At 37.3% G+C, this 22,899-nt stretch overlaps 2 protein-coding genes across 4 annotated transcripts; both read left to right on the top strand.

Moving 5' to 3' along the window:
* Positions 1-31: 31 nt before the first annotated feature.
* Positions 32-12,329, top strand: LOC104905344 (protein transport protein SEC16B homolog). 3 transcript variants are annotated; one of them, XM_010693857.4, is made up of 14 exons: positions 32-179; positions 488-2,259; positions 2,452-2,772; positions 4,283-4,402; positions 4,484-4,606; positions 4,737-4,898; positions 5,136-5,261; positions 5,482-5,616; positions 6,082-6,209; positions 7,457-7,565; positions 7,833-8,129; positions 9,822-9,962; positions 10,055-10,353; positions 11,174-12,329. In XM_010693857.4, exons 2-14 carry the CDS (start codon positions 523-525, stop codon positions 11,595-11,597), a joined length of 4,122 nt encoding a protein of 1,373 aa, XP_010692159.2. In that variant the 5' UTR covers positions 32-179; positions 488-522; the 3' UTR covers positions 11,598-12,329. The 3 variants fall into 3 exon arrangements, with proteins under 3 accessions (XP_010692159.2, XP_048496474.1, XP_010692158.2); XM_048640517.1 differs by having other exon boundaries at positions 42-179; positions 388-2,259; XM_010693856.4 differs by having other exon boundaries at positions 57-2,259.
* Positions 12,330-15,827: 3,498 nt separating this feature from the next.
* LOC104905345 (uncharacterized) lies at positions 15,828-22,712 on the top strand. The gene is made up of 2 exons (XM_010693858.4): positions 15,828-16,418; positions 20,977-22,712. The coding sequence occupies exons 1-2, from the start codon at positions 16,029-16,031 to the stop codon at positions 22,264-22,266; spliced, it is 1,680 nt and encodes a 559-aa protein (XP_010692160.2). The 5' UTR covers positions 15,828-16,028; the 3' UTR covers positions 22,267-22,712.
* Positions 22,713-22,899: the final 187 nt, after the last annotated feature.

Raw genomic sequence — 22,899 nt, 5'->3', positions numbered from 1 at the left:
ATTTTTTTTATAAAAAAAAAAGAAAGAGAAAATGAGTTAATTGGCCTGGCTTTTCTGGTGGGTGCGGTGATCTGTCGGCTGGCTGGTGCCAAATTCATGCACTCTTTGTCTTTTCCCTCTTTCTTTCTTTCCTTCTTTCTTCCTTTCTCTCCATTTTCCAGATCTTCAATTTTCATCTGGTGAGCTACTATTTCTTAAATTTCATCATATGTTGCTCCCTACATTTTGTTAATCATTCCACATTTGTTGATTAATTTTCATTTGATTGCATATATTCCTTTTTCAATTCGCATATTTCTCAAATCTATAGTTGGAAACCCTAGATCTCGTGTTTGTGTGAAATTACAAGGTTTCCGAGTTAATTTTGTGATTACTATTGTGTTTCAGATGCTGTGCTTGAAGTTTATGATAAATGTAGCTTAATTTCATGTTGTAATTAGAAAAAATAAGGTAGTGTGATAAATTTGATTTTTTTTTTTGAAATTAGGCATTTTCGGGTTTGTTATTTGAGATTTTTGATCAATGGTGCTACCTCCATTGCCAATGGAGGATCAGACGGATGAGGATTTTTTTGATAATTTAGTGGATGGTGAGCTTGATGGTGGTGGATTTGAACCTAGTTTGTTGAATAATGCTGGGAGTAATGATGAGCAATCATTTGCGAATTTGAGTATCGATGAAGTTAGCACCGAGTTAGATGGTGTAGATAATGTAGATAGAGTTGAAGGGGATCATAGTGAAAAGGGTGGCATTAGTGATGTTGTTTCGTGTAATGTCGATGATGATAAGGTAGAAGAGATTGGTGTTGTGGGTGGTGCTGGTGGTGGTGCTGGTGTTTCGGGGCTTGGGGAAGCTGTGGATGGGGAGTGTGGTGATCATGTAGTGGAGGAGAAAAATGAATCTGATTTAAAGATTTGTGGCGATGGTACAACTTCTAGTGTAGGTAGTACAGAAGTGCAGGGGGGTACAGAAGTGCAGGGGGGTGCATTTAATAGTGGTATACAAGAGGCTCCAGATGAGGATTTCTTTAATCAAATAGGAGATAGTTCAGCTGATCCTTTCGGTGAAGTAGCTGATAGTTTTATGGGTGCATCAGGCACTTTGGATGGTGTTTCATCTAATCAAGCTACCTGTTCAAGTTCATATAATTTTGGGAAAGATGGAGAAGATATTCAGCATGCTTCATCTATGGAATATAGTAGTGAGATGCAAGACCAAAGTAGTGTTCAATACTGGGAGAACCTATATCCAGGTTGGAAATATGACCCAAATACTGGGCAGTGGTATCAGGTGGACGGTACTGGTGCGATTGTAAATAACATTGACGAAAGTAATGGCATAGTTCAGTCAACAGGCGATGGAGCTGATGCCAATGCGACATCCAATCTTTATCATCTCCAGCACACAGCTCAATCCGTGAGTGGAAGTATGACCGAGGAAAGTTCAGCAGGTTCCTTAGCTTATTGGAATCAGGCCACGTACGGGAACACTGAGTATCCTGCAAACATGGTGTTTGATCCACAGTATCCTGGTTGGTACTATGACACAATTGCACTAGAATGGAGATCATTAGACTCCTATAATTCATCGATCCACCAGTCATCTAGCTTCAACCAAAACCAACAATCAGTCTATGGGAGTGCTAGTGCTGTTAATTACTACCCTGAACAAAATTTGATCTATGGTCAAGGTGGACAAGTTAATAATTATTCTGCCCAATTAGACCAGCCGGTGAATTGGAGAGATCCTGGCAGAGTTGCTTCAAATATGGCACAACATGGTACGAACAAGGCTTTTAGTTCAGCTGAAAATACACAGTATGGTAGTGGACCTATATTGAGTGGTGCTGTTAGTTACCCTTCGGAACATGGAACCGGTGCTGCATCATATGATAAATCGTTCTCATATGAACAACCAAGACATGGTTTTGATAGCAGTAACGGATGCAACAGATTTCAAGACTTTGGTGCTGGTGACACTGGCTTTCAAAACTTTGCTTCTGCTGAAATTCCTCTGCAGCATAACAATCAGCATAACAAATTTGACCAGCAGTTCTCTGCTGCTGGCTTTAATGGTCCAAAAATTCACAATTTTACTCCGGAACCTCATCAAAATAGCAGAGAATTCTATTCATTGGGTGGAGGGAGATCATCAGATGGACGACCTTCACATGCTCTCGTCTCTTTTGGATTTGGTGGAAAGCTCATAGTAATGAAGGATCATAGTAGTTTACTCACTCAACCTGCATATGCAAGCCAGGTGAGGTCTTCACAGTTTCAATGAATCTAATATTGATTTTACTGTACTAGATAAGGAAATTGTAAAATTGTCGGTGATTTGAAAATGGAAAAAAGTTGACAGGGTCAAATATGCTTCCTATTGAGATTTTGCTTCCTTCTTTCTCTCTTTTGCTCATCAAGGGCCTTAAGGTTATTTACATTTGATGTGAAGGATTCAGCAGGAGGTGTGATCAGTATTCATAATGTGATGGAAGTTGCCATGCTGAAGAATGATAGTTCAGATGTAGGATTTGGTGATTGTGAATATATTCGTACTCTATGTCAGCAATCATTTTCAGGCCCGCTGGTTTCAGGCAATGTGGGAAGCAAAGAGTTGAACAAATGGATTGATGACAGCATTGCGAATTGTGACAGTCAAGATGCAGACTACAGGGAGGGCGAAGCCTTAAAAATGCTTCTCTCTCTGTTGAAAATAGCATGCCAATATTATGGAAAGTTACGATCTGCTTTTGGGGCAGATCCTGGTGCAAAGGTATATTTTTTTTTTCTAAAATCGTATTTTCACTTTTTCCCAACATATATCAAGCTTCACGGCTTCGACTTACTCTTGCTTGAGAATGGAGAGTGTGTCATGAAAGTTCTGCTGCCTTACCTTGTCGAATAACATACTCTTGTATATGTATTCTGCTTCCAATATTGTGTACGTTCAAACCTAACTGCAAGGATATAATATTTATAGCAAAGTGCAGACCAAAAATTCTTGCCAAACTAAACAAATAGGTAGAACTTAGAAGCATAAAAATAAGAGCTCATAGAAGCATTATACCATTAGGATTTGTCTGACTATTGTTTCTTCGTTGACATGTCAAAATACCTACTACCTTGCGGTATCTTAAATAGCATCTGCTTGCATTAAAGGGAGATTTGAGAAGTCGAAGTCATTACATCCACTTTATCATACAAATAGATTTGAGAAGTCGATGTCTTGGGTTGACCAGTTTAACAGTGATTTACCGTGCACCCAAACTGACTTTATCATACAAAAGCTGACTAGATTAGAAAAAATCCGACTATATCATACGAAAACTGACTATATAAGATATTGAGTATATCATACAAAAACTGACTATATGAAAAGGTGATTGTATCATACAAAAAATTGACTATATCATACGAAAACTGACTATATACAAATGAAACTGACTATATCATATGGTTTCCTGGTCATGGTCCATTCAAGTTTTTTTTTTGCTGCTCACCTGCTGTTACTCAACTATTAATCAGAAAGGAGTACAACCATATTTGTCAAGGAAGATCTCTTATTGTATATGTGACACCTATTTTACATTGACCTTTTGGTGGTCTGATTTTCCCTGAGCCTTCCGTGAAAGTGGTGCAGTTTGAGGTCTTTGGTATGGGTGCTTTATAGTTGATATATTATATAACCCAGGCAATGCCATTAGTTTAGTACAGGGTTCTTGTTTACAACAAATCCTGTTCTGATATTAAAATGAGTGGAATATGGGGGGGGGGGGGAGCATCATGTTTAAGAAAAATGTTTGAGAACAACCTTCTCGACCAGCAATTATTTTACTCCACGTGCTGTTTCTTTTTTCCTTGAATGGGGAGCTCCCCCCTCCCCTCTTATCTGGAATGAGAAATGACTAATCTGGCTGTGTTGCTTTGTTCCACCACTCCCTGCCCCAGAAAGCATCAGTTAATTATATGGGAACTAGTATACTTGGATGTATTTGCAGTTGCAAGGCATGATGACTTTATTGACACAGCTTAGATCTAAAGCATATGATATGAACACTTGTATGTATGGCTGCATGTACTGATGTACTTAAATAACCATGCATGAACATTTGGCATAAGATGGATACATGAGTTTATATACATAGAAGCATCTAAACTCGTGTTTACAGTTGACAGGTGGTTCATATCATTGGAGGCTTATGAATCATAGGGGTCCAAGAATGTTGTTGACTTGTCATCTCAATTTTTATGTATCTTGAATTTATGAGTTGTTTTTTTACTAGGAACATGACAGCCCAGAGTCAGCATTGGCAAAGCTCTTTTCATCTGCAAAAGGGAGTGCTACACAATTCAATGCCGCCTCCCATTGCTTGCAGAACATGCCGTCGGAGGGACAAATACAGGCATGTCATCTCTCTTTGAGGTTGTCCGTTTTTATGTAGCGACTACCAGTGTGGCATGTCAGCTAATAAGTTTATCTTCAGGCAACGGCTGAAGAGGTTCAAACGCTTCTTGGTACTGGTAGAAGGATGGAGGCTCTTCAATGTGCACAAAAGGGTCATTTATGGGGACCAGCTATTGTTATTGCCAGTTTGCTTGGTGAACAGGTTCTTAAGAATGAAACTTCTTACTTTTGTCAATTACTTGTTCTGAAAGAATTGATATTAATTTGTTTGAAATTTTTTGATGAATGATTGTTATTATCAACCTGACTTTTGGTCTATATGACACCCACAGTTTTATGGTGAAACTGTGAAGCAAATGGCTCTTCATCAGCTGGCTGCCGGATCTCCTCTGAGGACTTTGTGTCTTTTAATTGCTGGACAGCCTGCTGAAGTATTTTCCAATTCCATCTCAAGTAACTCACAAAATGGAGAAAATGATTCACAGTCTTCTTGGGTACTATTCTTATTCTTTTGCTAAAGTTAATCACGTATCTATGTTCTTGGAATCTAAAAACTGTAATTTACTTGTATTGTTGGCTTTTGCCTTCAAAGTGCTTGTGTTCTAGATTCTTATTGAGGATTTCTGCAGAATTGGTGCCATTATGTGAACTTGGTATATCTGGTTTTATTATATCTTTCTGCCTCCTATCATTTTTTCTCTTCTAATGCTGGTATGTTGCTTGTACTACAGGTTGGGCCTGGTTTTATGTTAGATGAATGGGAAGAGAATCTGGCTATAATAAGTGCTAACAGGACGAAAGGTGATGAGCTTGTAATTACTCACCTTGGAGATTGCCTCTGGAGGGAGAGGGGTGAGGTATGGTGCAGACCACAATATCGTTTTTCATATTTGAGTATTGTATATTAACCTGCTGATGATCAGCGAAGATTAAAACTTCGTGCTACATTTGTTAATTTCTGCTTGTCTACTCGTGCTTAGCTGAAGGAATTTAGTTTGCTTACTGGTATGTCTTTTATACTTGATTGGTGGGTTGAGTATGCCTTTGACACTCCTGCAACAAATTCTTGTCATGTAGGTTATGGCAGCTCATATCTGTTACTTGGTTTCTGAAGCTAACATTGAGTCGTATTCAGAGAGCTCAAGACTTTGTCTTGCCGGTTCAGATCATCTGAAATATCCAAGAACTTATGCCAGTCCTCAGGCGATTCAGGTATGTGTTACTCTTTAATAGCTAAAATTCGTGTGAAGTTATATCTTCATTCTGTTTCTGACAGAATTATAAAGAGAAGGAAATAATCTTGATTAGGATTTTGTGAATAAGATGTCCGTGGGACGACGCTTCAGATATATGTATTTGAACAAATAAGAAACTAACATGAGATGAAAGGCATCTTAGAGGATTGAAGGATTTCGAAGTCATTGACACGGAAAAGCCAAATTATATATGTTTGTTTGATAGTACTATACTACTATGTTATGTTGTCACCTTTCCTGTATTAATATTGCCTTCTGATTCGAATTCCAAGATGGCCGTAGTTAGAACGAGACTGGAGTGGAGTACAATATGTCGTTTATTTCTGGACGAGGGGGGGGGGGGTTAAACTTTCAATTTCTTCTCCGTATAACCCCCCCTCCAGATAGATGTTACTGAGATGGCTTTTTGTTAATATCACAGAGAACAGAATTATATGAATATGCAAAGCTGCTTGGAAATTCCCAATTTGTATTGCTGCCATTCCAGCCATACAAGCTTATATATGCTTGCATGTTGGCCGAAGTTGGCAAGCTATCAGATTCTCTGAAGTAAGTACTGCTTACAGTTTAACCCTATTCCTTTTTTACTTAGAAGTGTCTTTATCTGTTTACTTTTTTGGCTATTGGCATGCTGCTGGCCTGAGATTTACTTATGACCCAGAGTACTTTGTCTTCCTCAAAATTATGCTCTTGATTCATTTTTTAAATATGCTGTTTTTTGAAAAAAGATACTTGCACTGTCTCTACGGAATTCCTGTATTCCTTTTTGGCCTGTCCCAGATCTTGTTTCCTGACACAGCTAAAAGAAAATTCCTTTCTAATGTGAAATCAGGCAACACTTTCACTTACTAATTTTTTCTTCTTATTACATGAACCCTCTTTCTCTCACAATTCAAGCACCTTCTCTTATATACTTCATTCACTGATTTACACGTTTGGGGATGGAGGGAATCAAATATTGTAAAGGTGGTTTCTGACAACTTATATAGCATTTATTTTGGGACAGAGGATAAAACATATTATCATTACCATTAGCCGTTATTATTTCCACTATTGCTTTCCTATGTTTTGTTTGTTTTGAAATTTCTAATGTTTGCATTTTTTTTCTTCTCATTTTCAATAATATATATATATATATATATATATATATATATATATATGTATGTATCTATCTATTATCATCCTATTTAATTCTTTACCTTTGGTTTAATGTCGCTATTAGCCTATTACTATTCCCCCTCTTATTGTCGTGTTATGGTTTTTTCTTTTTCAAAAGCTGTTCCTTTGGGGTTTTTATTTAATTAGCTTTCTTATACTAAGAGCAAGGCATATGCTTTGACCTATTCCTCCAGCTCTTATGTGTAATATAACCTCTGCTATTCGTTCTATTTAAAGCAACCCTGAGCTATTAGAGCATAGAGAATATAATTAAGATGTAGCTAGTGGCCTAAAAAAAAGATCATATCCCAAGATAAAATTATGCTTTCTGTTATCTACATAAAATGACATAAACACTACTTGAGGTAAGATGGCTAGTTTAGTTCTTTCTATAGAACTAGCTGTTTGCAAGTGCTCCCTGCACAATCTTTGATTAAATGAGGTCAGCTTGTCAACTTGCAGTTTTCTGAGTTAATAGGAACAGAAAAGACATTGAGAGGATGGAAAGATGTTTTTTATGCCTTAGGGTTAGAATGCCTGAGATTGTTAAATAAGTTTTTGATTAAAATAGCAGAATAAGTTACTCTTTGATACTGCCAGATTTTTACAGTGTAAATAACATTTAACCATTTATTCAGATACTGTCAAGCAGTTTCGAAGTCTTTGAAAACTGGTAGATCACCAGAAGTTGATGCATGGCGGCATATGGTATCTTCTCTTGAAGAGCGCATAAAAATCCATCAGCAGGTATGGTTTCCTAATATCTTGTACTTCCTCCGTTTCTTAATACTTGCAAGATTGCTAAATGACACATGAACCAAGTAGGAAAGAGAGTGAACGATGACCCATGTGCTTAAGTGATAGAATAAAGCTTTCTTTGTATAAGGGTTTGCTGAAGAGAGAAATTTTGCCGATATTATGAAACATCCCAAGAAGGAATGTGTTGCAAGTATTAAGAAACAGAGTTAGTACTTTGCAATACTCTTGAAATGGTAATAATTGCTCCATTTGCAGGGTGGATATGCGACCAATTTTGGTCGAGCAAAACTGGTGGGTAAATTGCTCAACTTCTTTGATAATACTGCTCATCGCGTTGTTGGCGGCTTGCCGCCACCTACACCTTCAACATCACACAATGATGGCCAACACAGTGAGCATGATCATCAGTCAAGGGGGCCACGGGTGTCTACTAGTCAGTCCACTATGGCCATGTCGTCATTAATGAGATCTGCATCTGCTGAAGACAGCAATCACAAATCAATGCACAATCGAAGCATGTCAGAGCCTGACTTCGGTAGAACGCCCAGAAAGGTAGATTATGATTATCTCTGTGCTAAACTGAGGTTCTTGTCCACTTATTCTCCATAGCTGCCGGTTAAAACTTGTATGCTTTTATTTCTCACGTGATTGATAAGATTGAGATCCATCTTTGTTTTTTCAGATCGGGCCTTAGAATTGAATAAAATAGTGTCTTAAGAATCATGAGACCCTGTAACTGAAGGAATATTCCTGCTTTCATTAGCCTGAATCCACCCATAAGCTACCATTTTTATGTTGAATAGTTCGAAAACATTCATATTAAGCTTCCAGTTTCTGTAACCTATGTGGCAACCAGGGAACTGTTTTGAAAACTATCTATTTACATTTTTTCTCTCACTAGGTCTCACGAAGATCTTCATTTCAAAACTTATTTTTCTTTATTTCTTTCCTAGACTGTCTTTAATAATTTTTACATGCTCTTTTTGATTGCTGAATCAAAATTAGCTTCACACTTTTGTATTACGTTAACTTTTCCTTTTATCTCCACAGCGTCAACCCTTTTTTTTTTCTTTCTATAATAACAGCTTCTCTTACATTTTTATCTTCTTTATCAGTTGATCTATCTAGTATCCATTACCAAAAAAATTTATCTTCAATCATTTAACAAACTACTTTAGTATTTGAGCCGAACCCAAATATGAAAGCTGTTCAGGGATGGATGGAACTTTTTAATCTTCAAATGGATATTAGTTATAAGAAAAGTACTTATGCCTCGTAGATAGGGAGTAACTTATGATGGTATGGCTATATGTAAATATATGAAGAAAGTCTCATCCCAATGTCTATGGTAATGCTTGGCCATCCACAAATACGTTTCTTTTTCTTTCATATATTTCCATACTATTTATCACCACATAAAGATGGTATTAAGTGGTGATGGAAATTTATGAAGAAAACACACATGTTTAGAGATGATTCCCATCACAATGGGATTGAAATTAGACTATATTTGCAAAATCTATTTATGAATTCATTATCATTATTCATTACCACCATTTCTTACCGGCAACTTGACAAGTTGTTAAGTGTTTAGAAATTATTTATCTGTTTCTGTGGGTAGCTTTTCTAGGTTGCACTTTCAATTTCTGCAAGACCACACCTTGATACTGCATCTTGTTGATAAAGAAAGGACTGATTTAAATTCAGGGCTTCAGGCGTATATCCTTGAAACAATGGAAAAATATGCTTTTATGGACGAACTTTCTTAAGCACACCTCAAAAATGGAATAAGATTGCTAGTTTATACTGTTGTTATCAGGGTCAGGGTGGAAATATTTCTCCAGTCAGTTGCTGCCTTGCTGGTGGGTATGGGGTCAGTGGGGATGACCAGTCTAGTCTTTAGGGTAACTGTATATGACACAAATAGAATTTTATCAGTATAGCTGTGTAAAGCGAAGCTTTCCGTGCTCCTCACCAAGTTCCTCCCCAAGCTAGCTTGGTGCCTTGGTCTAGTGGTGAGGATTGTAGTTGTACCTTCCAACCTCAAGTTGTCTATCCTGCCAACCCGGGCCGGGCTAACTTGCTAGAGGTTTTGTCTCGATAGGGCCCTTCATCTTACCTACCTTAAAACAAATTCCTGTGTTCCATAGAAGACTACAACATTTCTACTGTAGAAAGAAGTATGTCATGCCATGTCTTCAATTGTGATTATTATGTTTTCTAATATCTCTTTTGGTTTGCTAGGATGTATCACCAAAATCAAGTTCATCGAGTCCACGTGATAATTCATCGCTCTCAGGTAGTTCCTCACGTTTTGGTCGAATTGGCTCACAAATCTTCCAAAAGACTGTTGGCTTGGTGCTAAGATCTCGCCCAGATTGTCAGGCAAGTCAGAATGAACGTTTTTTTAGGTTCAGACTTTTGTGTAGATTGTTTTTTTCTATTCTGATCTGTATTCTACCCTGCTCCTACTACAGGCCAAGCTGGGAGAGAAGAACAAGTTTTATTATGATGAAAATCTAAAGCGTTGGGTTGAAGAAGGTATTGAGCCTCAAGCTCAGCAAATGACCTTGGCTCCACCTCCAACAACTACAGCTTTCATGAATGGAACTCTAGATCATAACAAAGAAGATGAATCTGTTAATGCTATGATTCATGCAAATGGGGAACCTCAGTACAAACACACAAATTTTAATGGAAAGGGTGCTGAATTACCACCCATTCCATCTGGTTCAAACCATTTTTCAGCTCGTGGCCGAATGGGTGTTCGTGCGAGGTATACCTCTTTGTTTAAATAGAATTACAGTAGGCCAGCTAATGTTAGTGGGATGATGCAGGCACAAGTAGCTAGGAACTGAAACAAGGCCGGCTGAAATGCCTCGTAGCCCTTAGGCTTGAAATCTCTCTCCATGTAGCAACCCTTATAATCAAATTATTTGGTGTCAGGAAGTAAACTAAGAGGATAGTATTGGCGAAAGTTGCATATTGAGATGTTCCAGAATAAACTTCACACTTCTATTTTCTGCTGTTCTCACCATCCCTGAAAGAAAATATTTTTCTCATTTCTCCTACTTTTCCTCTCTTTTTTATATTAATATTTAGGTTTACAACTATTCTTAATCTCCATGCCAAATCAAAGTGTAAATGTTATTTGTGCACAAAGGGAGTATGTATATTAGATGCATTACCTTGGACTTCCATGTGAGAAATTTCATGCCACTTTCTACACAAACTTCAACCAAGTTACTTCCTTTTACCAAAAAGAGCACCACACAATAATGACATTGAGCCAAGGGACTCTTGTCATACATGGTACCTGAAATAAGATGAATTATATGTGCTTAATGTTTCACTTTTGAATGTTCTTTTTTTCATTCTTGTGCTTTCTTGTTTACTATTCTATGTTTCGTGAGCACCAATTTTTCTTCTAAATTCCTTTTTGTTATCTTGAAACAAGTGGTTAAAGCTTCTCGTCACTTTCCTAACTCGTTAATTTCTTAAATTCTCTCTAATCTTCTTTTTGCTAAATTGTTCAACAAAGCTTGTGATTGCTTATGACTGTTTTGGAAGTTGATTAAAAGTTGTGAATGATTTAGGTATGTGGATACATTCAACAAGGGTGGAGGAACTCCAGCAAACTCATTCCAATCACCATCGCCTTCAGTCCCAACTATGAGAGCTGCCAGTAATACCAAGTTTTTTGTCCCAACCCCAGTTACTGGAGGATTAGAAACTCAGAGTACCCAAAACACACAACAAACTGTTGGTGTGGATCAAGATACTATGTCTAATGGCCACCATTCATTTTCACCTCCTCAAATGCTTACACCACTCTCTACAATCCACCGACATCCAAGCATGGACAAAGGGATGGGAAGTATGGTAATTGGCAATGGCCCATTACCTCCAAATTCAAGGCGAACACTATCGTGGGGCGGAAGTCTTGATATTTCAAATCACTCTAGCATGAGTGAACCAAGACCTCCCGGGGAGGCACCAGGTTTTCCCGTATCTACTTAATGTGCACCATTTACTAGATCCACCGCTGGCAGAACCTTCAAGAGCTTGAAAATGATGGGAGTCCAAATCCTGTCAATTTCAAATGTAAAATATGGCGGTTATACCCTTTCTTGAACTTGGTGAATGTGGCGAGCAAGATGGTATGAACCAGATTCAGGTTGGAGGGACAGTGATATAACTAACTTCAGAGAAGTTATGGGTTTTAGAAACAGGTCATTCAGATCTTGTAGTTTTTTACAGCCTTTCAAGATCTTTGGAGTTCGGGAGGAAAGGGTATTTTGGCGTCGTTGTACAGATGAATTTGTTGATTTATTAGGAAAAGATTTCCTTGAGAAAGATGGGTGAGAAGTTCTAATTAAAGCCTCTCTCTGATGCATTCGCGGGGAAAATTTCCACTGATCGAGAAATTGCATACTCCATAAAGATATCGTTGTTAGTATCTTACGGGTATTCCCATTTTGTTACATCATACGCATACTAGTACTGAAATGACATCTCCTTGCTGAACAGTTCTCAGAAGAGTATTTGTAACAAGGTTTTGTTTTGTATAATTCAGGAATGTTGTAACTTTGAGGTAATGATAAATTGTATACTTTACATTCATTTTTAGTCCCTCATCTCTCTCTCTTGCTTGAGAAGTCTTGAAGTATCCAGATGTAAATAGCTCGTTAAAGTGAAATTTGGACATGAAATTTAATGTTTGTACTAATTATATTGAAGTTTATTTTGATATTACAGTGCATTACTCATCTTTTCGTGGTATCAACTACGGACTGGTTTTCTGGATGATATTTGGAGTGTGATTTAGTCTTTCTATGCATAGTAGATAAAAGTTGAATGATTTTGTGAAAGTTGTTTGCTAAATGAGTTTAACATAAATATTGTCTTTATGTATGATTCGTTTTCATGTAAACTTATGAACAGTTGCAAATTAGGACTCCATGAAAGCTCATTTATATTTCACAGTACGAATCTATAAAGCCATCTACCACCGATCATTTCCCCTCCATGCCCATCTTGGTTATCAGACTTACCAGTTACTACTTACCACTTTTTCAAAATAATCTATGTCAATTTAACAATAAGAGCGTTCCCAATGGTGATGGGTTTGATCACCAAATTTTCCTACTTACTCATGTTTTGATCATTTCATGATCAAATATATCACCTCCACTCCACTCATGAACAAAAAAAACCATCAAAGTCCACTTTATCTCTCCTACTTTTCACTACCCCACCTCAACTTTCTCTCTCCTATTTCTCTTTCCTACTTCAATTAATAATATAATTTACATATTAAAAATAAAAAATGAATCATCTTATGATTACTTAAAATTATAATAATTAATTATCAAAAATTAATTATCATTATTGGGTTATTAGTAAAATAATAATTAATTACAAAAAATCAATTATTATTATCAATTTTTTTCTCTTTTTAGGTGAGGAGGAGAAGGTAAAAAATTATAGAGAAAAATGATGTATAAATAGTTTTAGAGAGAGAAAGGTGAGGAGGAGAAGTGTTTTTTTTTTGTTCTGAAATATATCAATATGGGTATCATTTTATAGAGGGGAAAAAAATATGAATTTTGGTTTTTTTTTTATTTGAAATAGGAATTTTCTGGGAAATTCCGTGGAAATTTCCACGAAATTTCCCAAAAAAACACAGCAGCAGCCACGTGGCAGCTTGCCACTGGCTAGCTGTGTGTGACAATGCTCCTTTTGTCTTCAATTTACACGGTTCACATGGTGATGAGTTTTTTCACATGGTGAGCAATGATATGTTTTGTCATTTGGTGATAGGTTTTATATCACCAATGGGATGCATGTTTTTTTTGTTCAACCCGAAATTTCTGATTTTGGTGATGGGTTTGATCACCATTGGGAGTGCTCTAAGGGGAAAATCTCTGACTGCAAGAAACTGCGGACATGTTTGGTTTGTGTAAATAAAATTTGCCCTTTTTCATATTAATCGATATAGTTTGACTATCACATATGTGTATAACTTAGTCATATTATTAATTTTCTATTAGCAAAAGTTATAAAAGGTTGATATTTTGAAAATATAACATGTAACCAGTGGTAGATTCAACAATATCTTACACAATAACATTTGTCTTTATTCATTAGTCGAAAAATAAGGTCAAAATAGGTTATATGCATAGTCCACATGGTCAAATTGTATCGATCAATTTGCAACTAAACAAAAAGAATACAAGTAAATACAAAAGTGGACCCAATAAATAAAAGGAAATTTGCCTGGAATAACCCCACCTTTGGCTGATCTTCCAAAAATAATCCCACCTTTGGATTATTGTGGAATAATCCTACCTTTGCTTACTAAATTGAGTTTTTGGTCCAAGAACCTACAACTTGGCAAACCGGTAAGTTTTCCCTCCTATACCCCGCCCCAGCTACCAGACCACGCACCAGCCACCAGTCCCCTCCCCAGCAACCAGGCCCCCACCCCATCTTTCTCCCCGTCGCCGCTTCTCTCTTTCTCCTGTCTCTCTCCTCTTTCTCTCTCTCCTCTTTGCGGATTTCAAGGTAGTGCGAATGGTGGAGATGGTGGTCCGAATGTTGGAGATAATGGTACGAATGGTGAGATGATGGTGGTGAAATGGTGCGAATGAGAGGGGAGCTGCGACAGGGGAAGGGGAGGGGGGCTGCGACGGGGGGATGGGAGGGGGAAGGGGGCTGCAACAGGGGGGAGGGGAGGGGGTGGGGCAGCAGGGAGTTAGGGTGGGGGCTGCTAGGAGTGGGGGTGGGGCAACAGGGAAAGGGGCTGGTAACCTGTTATTACCGGTCACTATTTTCTTGGGACCAAAAACTCAATTTAGTAAGTAAAGGTGAGATTATTCTAGAATAATCCAAAGGTGAGATTATTTTTGGAAGATCGGTCAAAGGTGGGATTATTCCAGGCAAATTTTCCTACATAAAAAAAAACTGACATTAATTCTTTTGTCACCAAAACCTCTGATTTCTCTTCCTTGTTAAGTTTTTTATTCTTTTAAAGGCCTTCAATATTTAGAAATTTCATAATTAAGAATAATTAAAGTGGCATTTTGGATGTTATTTAAAATTAAAAGCAATTTCAAATATCTAAATCTTGAAGGTGATATAGACGACTTTGTTACTCTTTTAGGACGCTTTTAAAATTTAATATAATAGACTAGGTCAAATATAGAAGAACACAAATTTATCAATGGTTACTTTTTTACTAAATCACTTTATGTTTTATAATTTTTTTAAAAATAGGTTGTATATTACTACTTTTTCAAATCACACTGTGTCTTACCTAAAACTCAATGAAATATCCTGAGGCTAAAACCACAAGTTGGGGGGAAAATTGTCGCAATAATTTCATAAATTAAATTCATATTATTATGCCATCATTTTGGAAAATTTATCAATATAAAAATCTTACAAGAGGTACCAATACAAAACAAAACCATTCAAGAAGTTAGAATTTTACAACCTTTTTTTACAAAAAGGCAATAAATATCAAAGTGACCTTATAAAAACAGTTGGTCTTGTAAGAGACCGCCTACTTTTAATTTAAAATTAGACACGGTCCAAACTCAATATTAAAAGGGAACATGCCACCTTTGTTAATAAAGTGACTAGTTTAATCTATTTAGCGACCAGTTTTATCTATTTCGTGACCAATTTAATCTATTCATTAATGACATTCTTTAACCCATTCACTGACTAGTTTAATCCATTTGAGTTTAATCCGTAAGTTATTTTTTTTTGAAATTGTCTGTTTTAGTTCGACAATCAAGAAAACAAAGAAAGGAGAAGAGAAGATATGACTAAAATAGTGTTGGTTAGAGTGAAATGCGATGGACTTGCTAGAAAAATTCAGTCTTAAATAAAATTAGACGGCCTATTCTAATAATTTGTGTATTAAAAATGTAAGGATGTAAAATATCACAAAGAATCAATCAAAAAAAATCCCCCAAGTCCAATCAGAAATTCATTGGGTCCTTTAGGAACAACCCTTTGAATTCAGATTTTTTTTTTTTCATTTTACCATTTAATAACTCTTCACCAAATTTTTCATGAACTAAAGTAAGAAAAAAAAAAAAACACAAAAATGCTGAAATGGAGTAGGGAAAGAGTATGTGGAATTAGACAAATGACACTTTTTTCCTTTTCCTCTTTTATTTATAAAAAGAAAAAAAATAAATGGCACTTTTGCTTAATTTACATCCACTTTTTTTTTTTTAAGGGAAATTTACATCCACTTATAGTTGTCCAAGTTCTTCACAGTCTCTCAGTTTTTCTCCTGCGCAACCCCAATTTTTTTGGGGATTAAAAACCACAAATCAAAACCCTAAAATCAAAACAACATTCTTCATCACATAAATTCATCAATTTGTAGGACAACCTGTTTTTTTTTTTTTTTTTCTGAGTTAGCAACATACCATGGAATCTCAACATCAACAACAACAACAACAACAACAAGCATACCATTATCAATATCAAACTCAAAATGATACCTTAACATCTCAATCATCATATGATCCTACCCAGATTCAAGCATATGATCAATCTACTCAAGCTTATTATGGTTATCCACATACTTCTGCTCATTATAATCAACCTCAACAACAACAACAAGATTATTCATCTTATTATTATCAAGATTATGCATCTTCTTATCAAACCCAGGTTCAAAATGATCCTAATTCAATTCACCCACCTGGGGTTCCGATTTCTGTTGATTCTCAACAAACCCATCTTCAGAATCCCCAGAATTTGTATTACCCACATGGGGTTATGGCGTCTCAACCTCCTCATCAAGGGTTTTATTCGGTATGGTTTCTTTGTCGAATTTTCGTTTCGCATTCGGAATTTGGATTGTGTCTTTGTTTTTGGTGTTTGTGTTTGTGTTCGTGTTCGGGTTTTATGATTGTGTTTTGTATCTATTTGTTGTTAGTTTCTTGTGGGAATTTTGATTTTTTGTATGTATTGATTTATTTTGGTTTGTTGAAATGAGTGCATTTGCCTCCTTGAGATGTTTTTTGTGAAGGAATGGGGGGGTTCTTGGGGTGGAATTGTGGATGAGAGGAGCTAATTGAAAATGCAGGTTTGGAAGAGGAAAATTAGAAGTTAAAGAATGGTATACTCTTGTTAATTGGATTAGGGTAATGCCTGGAAGATATAGAATGGTTATAATGCTGCCTAAAGCGAGCTCCTAATTTACAGCCAGCAACTTTCCGCGAGCTTTCCTTCATTCACAGATGACATAGGATTATAAATTTAGAATCAAGAAGCTTTCTTCCCTTATGAGAATGTAGGGAAGTAACTCTTGCTAGCATAGTGCCAAAGTCGAAACTATGTAAAAGGCATATTGAGCTAGAGTTAGAGAAACATGATTAAGGTCACATTTTTAGAGGAAGTAATTATAGGTGCTTTCTCGTAGAGACGTAAGGGGTTGTTGATTGAGGACATCTAAATTGTGCCTACTTTTTGGGAGCATTCTAAAATAGTGCTATTTGTGTATTGTCTTCGGCCTAAGGGTTTACCAATTAGCTTGGTGCTATTATACCTTGTTGATTTATAAGTAATACCTTCTTTTGAGTTGACTTTAACTAAATTATTTTAAAAATATGCCAGTAATTTGAACAAAATATAATTTTTCATTGCAAGCATTTGTTAATCAATGTCTAACACTAATGAGATCCTTACGCATATTTTCAATGTAGTCATTTATTAAAGTTTGATACATCTAAAAGAGACTTTAGGAGGGAATTATGGAAAGGAAGCTAAGTTTAGTGGCTTATGTTTCGTATAGAGTGTAGATTATTGTGCAGGATATTATACCTACAAAAGAATCTGTAGGATATTTTGATGTGATTATTGTAATGCATTTCACTGATGAGGTAACATGGGTAAAAAAAATGCATAAAGAAGCCTGAATTTACTCCAGATGAGCGTACAATGTCTATATTCTATCTGAGGATACTCCCTACCTTCTCATTTTGACTTTTAGAAAACTAATCAAGGCCTTGTGACTCAGCTTTTAAGCCCAAACTTGATTGATTTTGACATGCTAATTTTTCGGTGTATACATCCAGATAATTTAGCATTTTGCCCTCAAAATCCAGGTCATAAAAGTACGCTCAATCTCTATTCTTTTGAGGTCGGATAAATTTTCTTGACGTAATCTTTTGCTAGCTCTAATTGGATATCTATCTGTTTCTTAAGTAACCTGAGCTAGAAAGACTGTTACTCTCTCAATCTCAAAATAGATGACTGTTTTCTAGATAGAGTGAAATTTGAGTTATGGTCGAAAAGAATACTTAAAAGTTCTGTGGAGAGAGATTATTGATGTCATTGTCTTTCAATCATTTTAAGCTATGACATAAATAGAACAACTTACCTGGCAAACTTGTGCTCCAATTTTTGTCTTGGGATACATATCAATAAATAGCTTACAAGTATTCCTTTTTTGCCTTGGGATACAGTTTCTGTTAGACATGGTTAGCTTGAGGTTGTAAGAACTGAACGAATAATAGAAGTGATGATTGCATGTGTTATAGATGGCTGAGCAGAGGGAAGCAGTATAAACAAGTTTGATCATAGTAAATTGGACATTGCTGAAGCTAACTAAATGAGGTTGCATGGTGATCAGCTAGTTATTCTGAAATTTGTTGTGGTCATAGAACTTATATATATTAAGATTTAAGCTATTCCCCCACTCCTCCACAGAGTTGTTTTCTATGCCCAATTGGCTTCCTTCATGATTTAAGCTATTCCCCAACTCCTCCACAGAGTTGTTTTCTATGCCCAATTGGCTTCCTTCATGATTGAAGCCGTATGAACCAAAAGCATTAAGTGTGTGCTGAGGGATGAGTTGCTTGGATTTGGCTTGTACATATCTCTAAAAGTTTCATTTTACAGCCATTACAAGCTGGTGTCAAGCAACTCTATAGTGCTATTTTGCTTTCCAGGAACTTGCTTCTTCTATGTTCTTTTGGTGGCCAATGCAAGTGGATTGGTTATCATGAATAGCTGGCAAATTCTCTGTACAGGCCAGCAGAATAATTAGAAGTTGCAAGCATGGTAGGAAAGGGATGGAGTTATCCAGATTTTGGTTCCTGTACTTACTTATATGCTGCTTCTTTCCTTGCAGAATTCTTAGTCACAGCCTCACAGGCTAATGCAGGATTGGAAATGTTTTGACATCAATACATTAGTAAGTAGGGCTCACTAATAACGAATTTTATTTTATCTTTCATTTGACTCGGGAATATGAAGAAGTAAATTTTGGGAAAGTGGCTCATAAAACTCTGAAGGACCACTGGACTGCTTGATACCATTATAGATGTCAATGCGAGACAGAAGACGCTTCATGAATGCTTGGACCAGTGTTATCTAATTCGCGGTATGAGAATAGGTATTGGGAACACAATTCACTATTTCACTACCTACTTTTGTTAAATCCGCCCCACATTATACCACTTGCGTGTACAAATTCGCCTTATATTGGTCGCAGTTTGTGGGGGCTTCGCGAACTAGGTAACACTGTAGTAGACCAAATAGTCCTTGGTCACTATAGAGTTTTTTTGGGCCATTATGCTTTCTCCTCTTTTAGTCTTCCAGAGCTTATCCGTACCTTTCAAATGTAGCTTACATTTGTCAAAATTGAAGAACCTTCTCCTACTTTTTCTGCTACTTCACTGTATGGCCCGAAAGATACAGTTCAAGAGTGTGCCTTACAGTGAAAGACAAAGAAGTATCTCTTGTAACAATTTTCTTTTTTCATTATTATGTACTTTTCTACAACAAAATATAGATTCTGGGGGGAGGTTTATCTGGAGGAATTTTTTTTGGTTCGTTCTCTCCTTGTCAACTTAGGTGAGCATGATCGCATGCTGGGCTTATTAAGTTGAGTCTTCACAGAATTGCTAGTGGAGTGATTTGCTGGAGCTGTCTGATTTTTGTAGACAGGTGGAAAAAGATTCGAGGTAATGCAAAAGACTTGGTCTTTCCGTTCTACATGCAGTTGCCATTGAAGACGGTATAGTTTTATAGTTTGTGAAGGTTTTGCGGTTCTTGATACCATAATGTTGATACCTGCTTCAGTATAAAAACATACACCTTCAGTATAAATCGTACAATTTTGAAGGTATCAATCAATCTTGAAGTTAAGGATATCCTACTTTCTCTCTTTAGAGGAGACTTATGCTATGTGAAAACATCTATATGGTTGAATGTAGTTGTTAACTGAGTAAGCTGCTTGATCTGTCGTTTGGGAGTGCAACTATCTGGAGTTCAATTTATTGTTGTACATTTTCTTGGGAAAGCAACTCCAGCTGTTCAACTTCCAAAGACCAGGCATCTTTGTGGTTTTTTTTAACCCTCAACCTAGCTGGTGTTTCACATATCACATTCTCTTCTACATGAGTGCTTCTGCATCTAACCTTCCATTGTTAGTGTAGGAGTGGTCAACCTTAATGACCACCTGGATGATGGGCATTGCTCACCCCCAAAGAACTGGTTTTAGGAGGTCTGCCTTTTGTCCAGACAGGTCTTGAACATACGTCCATATTGGGTTTGGCTCTGGGTGCAGAATCTTCACTTGTCAAATATGCACTTGGATCCCTGCCTGATACAAAACAAATTCTTTTGATTTTTTCTGTTGTTTGACCTGGAGCTGACCCCATCTGGCTTAAATAATCTCAGTCCAGATTACTGTAGTCATCAGCCGATTGGATTTGCTAGGAGTCAGTTTCTTGTGGGAAGATTGGTTGCTCAAACCTGAAGTTGACTTGTCTCTGGTGCTGGTTGTATTATCTTTCTCACTCATACATTAAGTTGAAAATTGACTTTAGTTCTCAAGAAACTGTTGATGGTTTGAAGGTAATAAATTCTTCTATATCACTTGAAGTTTTTGGAACTTTTGAACTGTGACTTTCTTTTTGTTCTTTTTTTTCATGTCTAAAGTAGCTTCTGATATTATTTACTGTTCAGGATAGTAACAAAACCTGCACTAGCAATCATCCATTGTGACTCTGCTGAGGCAGAACAAAGTTTGTCTTTATGGATGGTTTGTCAAAATAAATGTTTCTTTAAAGTCATTAGTTAATTTGGCTTGTCATTGTCTTTACTAGATCTAGATATTCCTAGCTAAATGTTTGTTGTTCTGCCTCTTGCTTTAGCAGTGGATCTGTTATGCACAGGATCTCTGCTGGTCCGATGTAGATTTATTTGCTTGATAAGCTAACATGTTAGTTTTAGATGTTGATACTATTTGAAAAGCATGGAAAATGATTTATTAATGTACTGATCCATTTATCAAAGCTCATTATGTATGATCTTTCCCTTACTGATCACTGTCGTGCAACCTGATCATTCTGCATAACAGGCTGGAGGCAACCAAGCTGGTCGGTCTGTGAGGGGACGTGGCACTTTTGGTCGTCATGGTAGAGGGAGAGGGGGTGGCCGTGGTAAGTCTCAGAGTACAAGATCATCTGCCGCTGCTTCTGTCTCTGGTGGTGTGCAATCGTCTTCCGTGGAGGGCCAAGCAGCACCAAGCAAGCCACCACCTCGTATGGCATGGTGTGAACTTTGCAGAGTTGATTGTACAACTCTTGAAGTCCTTGAGCAGCATAAGAATGGAAAGCGACATCTGCGGAACGTGAAGGTTCATGGGGAGTTGCAGAATTTGAGCAGACAATTTGCAATACAGAATCCAGCAATGTCTGGGTCTCAGCCTAATTCTGAAACTTTTCCTCCCCAAATTGCTGAAGGATCCAACACAAACAACAATGTTACCCTTGACCCTGCAGCTCTGGAGAGTAAAGTTGAAGCCACAGTAGAAAAGGAGACAGCTAATAAACCCGAAGCTTCAGTGGCACTACCATCTCAGGAGTCAGTTAGAAAGGACCATTTTGGTGGTAGGGGTGGTTTTAAGCGGAAAATAAGAGGAGGGGGCCGTGGCGGGAAGTGGATGAGAGCCTTTGACGGGTCAAGAAGACTCATGGAGCCTCCAAAACCTAAACAGGTGGTTCCTTTAATATGCGAACTGTGCAATGTTAAATGTGAGTCTCAAGTCGTTTTCGAAAGCCATATAGCAGGTAAAAAGCACCTCTCAAACGTGAAGCGTTTCGAAGGCCACAAAGAGGCATTTGGAGATGGAATTCAAGCTTTATATCCTACTATCTCTAATCTTCCACCGACGACGATCATTCCACAGGCCAATCAACTGGGGCATCCCCCCGATGCTCAAGCCCTTGCATCAATGATGCTCAGTCAACAAAACCTGCAAGATCCTCAAGCTGCCCAGGCTGCTTTGGCTCAGCTTCTCCATCAACATGGTATCCATGATGCTCAGACTCTTATAACCCAGTTGATTCCATATTTGCTTGCTCAATTCCAAGCACCCGGATCATTACCTGTCCCAGCAGCAGGATTCGGGATACATAACCTGAGTTCTGTGAGTCAAGGAGCACATATATCTGTCGGAGATGAGAGCCATAACGCTGCTGTAGAAAGTAAAGATGAACAGCAAAATGTGACAAGCAATTCTGAACCTGAAGCTGTTGGAGGAGCAAACGACACCACTGCTGCAAACGACAAGCCTGCTGCAAATGATAAACCTGCTGCAAACGAAAAACCTGCTGATGTCCCACCTGAAAACGAAAATCAACAGTGAACGACAAAGAAGCTTCTGTTTCTGGAGATCATAAGTAGTCCATCTAAGATGAAAGACCATGTAGAGAGGCATACAAGTTGATGATGCAGCGCTGGCATTAAGTCATCTGCTCCTACGTGATGTTGGGAAAATCCGATGACGGATAATAATCGACGTCCTTAGGTTATTGCAAACTGACACATTAACTAGATTACTTGTTTTTTCAGGTATACCAAATAAGAGTTGGATGATGTTGAATGGTTGAACTTAATTTAGTAGGAGCTGGTTGTACTCCCAGGACCAACTTCTTTTGCAAGAAATTATGTTAGATAGTCTTCGTACATTTCAAGAATTTAGACTGCATGCCTTTAGGCTAATTTTTGGTCTTTGCATATGTAGTAATTAGTAACTCTGTTTTTTGAAGTTGTTCTCTTGAAAAAGACCACAGGTTGAGATTTTAGTTTCGACTTTGGCGCATATTTAAATATGACGAAGGGAGTCTAGCGAAGTGAGTTTAAAATCATTGTGAATCATTAGATTATCTTGGTTAGATTTTACATGGTCGCCTGAGAATCACCATTAGACTTAACGTATAAGTTATACATTTGATTATAGTAAGTTCCCTCTAGGGTTTCTCCTTGAGAGGATTTTTTC

Source organism: Beta vulgaris, chromosome 1 (assembly GCF_026745355.1).
Source record: "Beta vulgaris subsp. vulgaris cultivar EL10 chromosome 1, EL10.2, whole genome shotgun sequence".
NCBI classification, from domain to species: domain Eukaryota; kingdom Viridiplantae; phylum Streptophyta; class Magnoliopsida; order Caryophyllales; family Amaranthaceae; genus Beta; species Beta vulgaris.
Note: the sequence above shows the minus strand (reverse complement) of the source record. Positions and strands in the feature narration are given on the sequence as shown.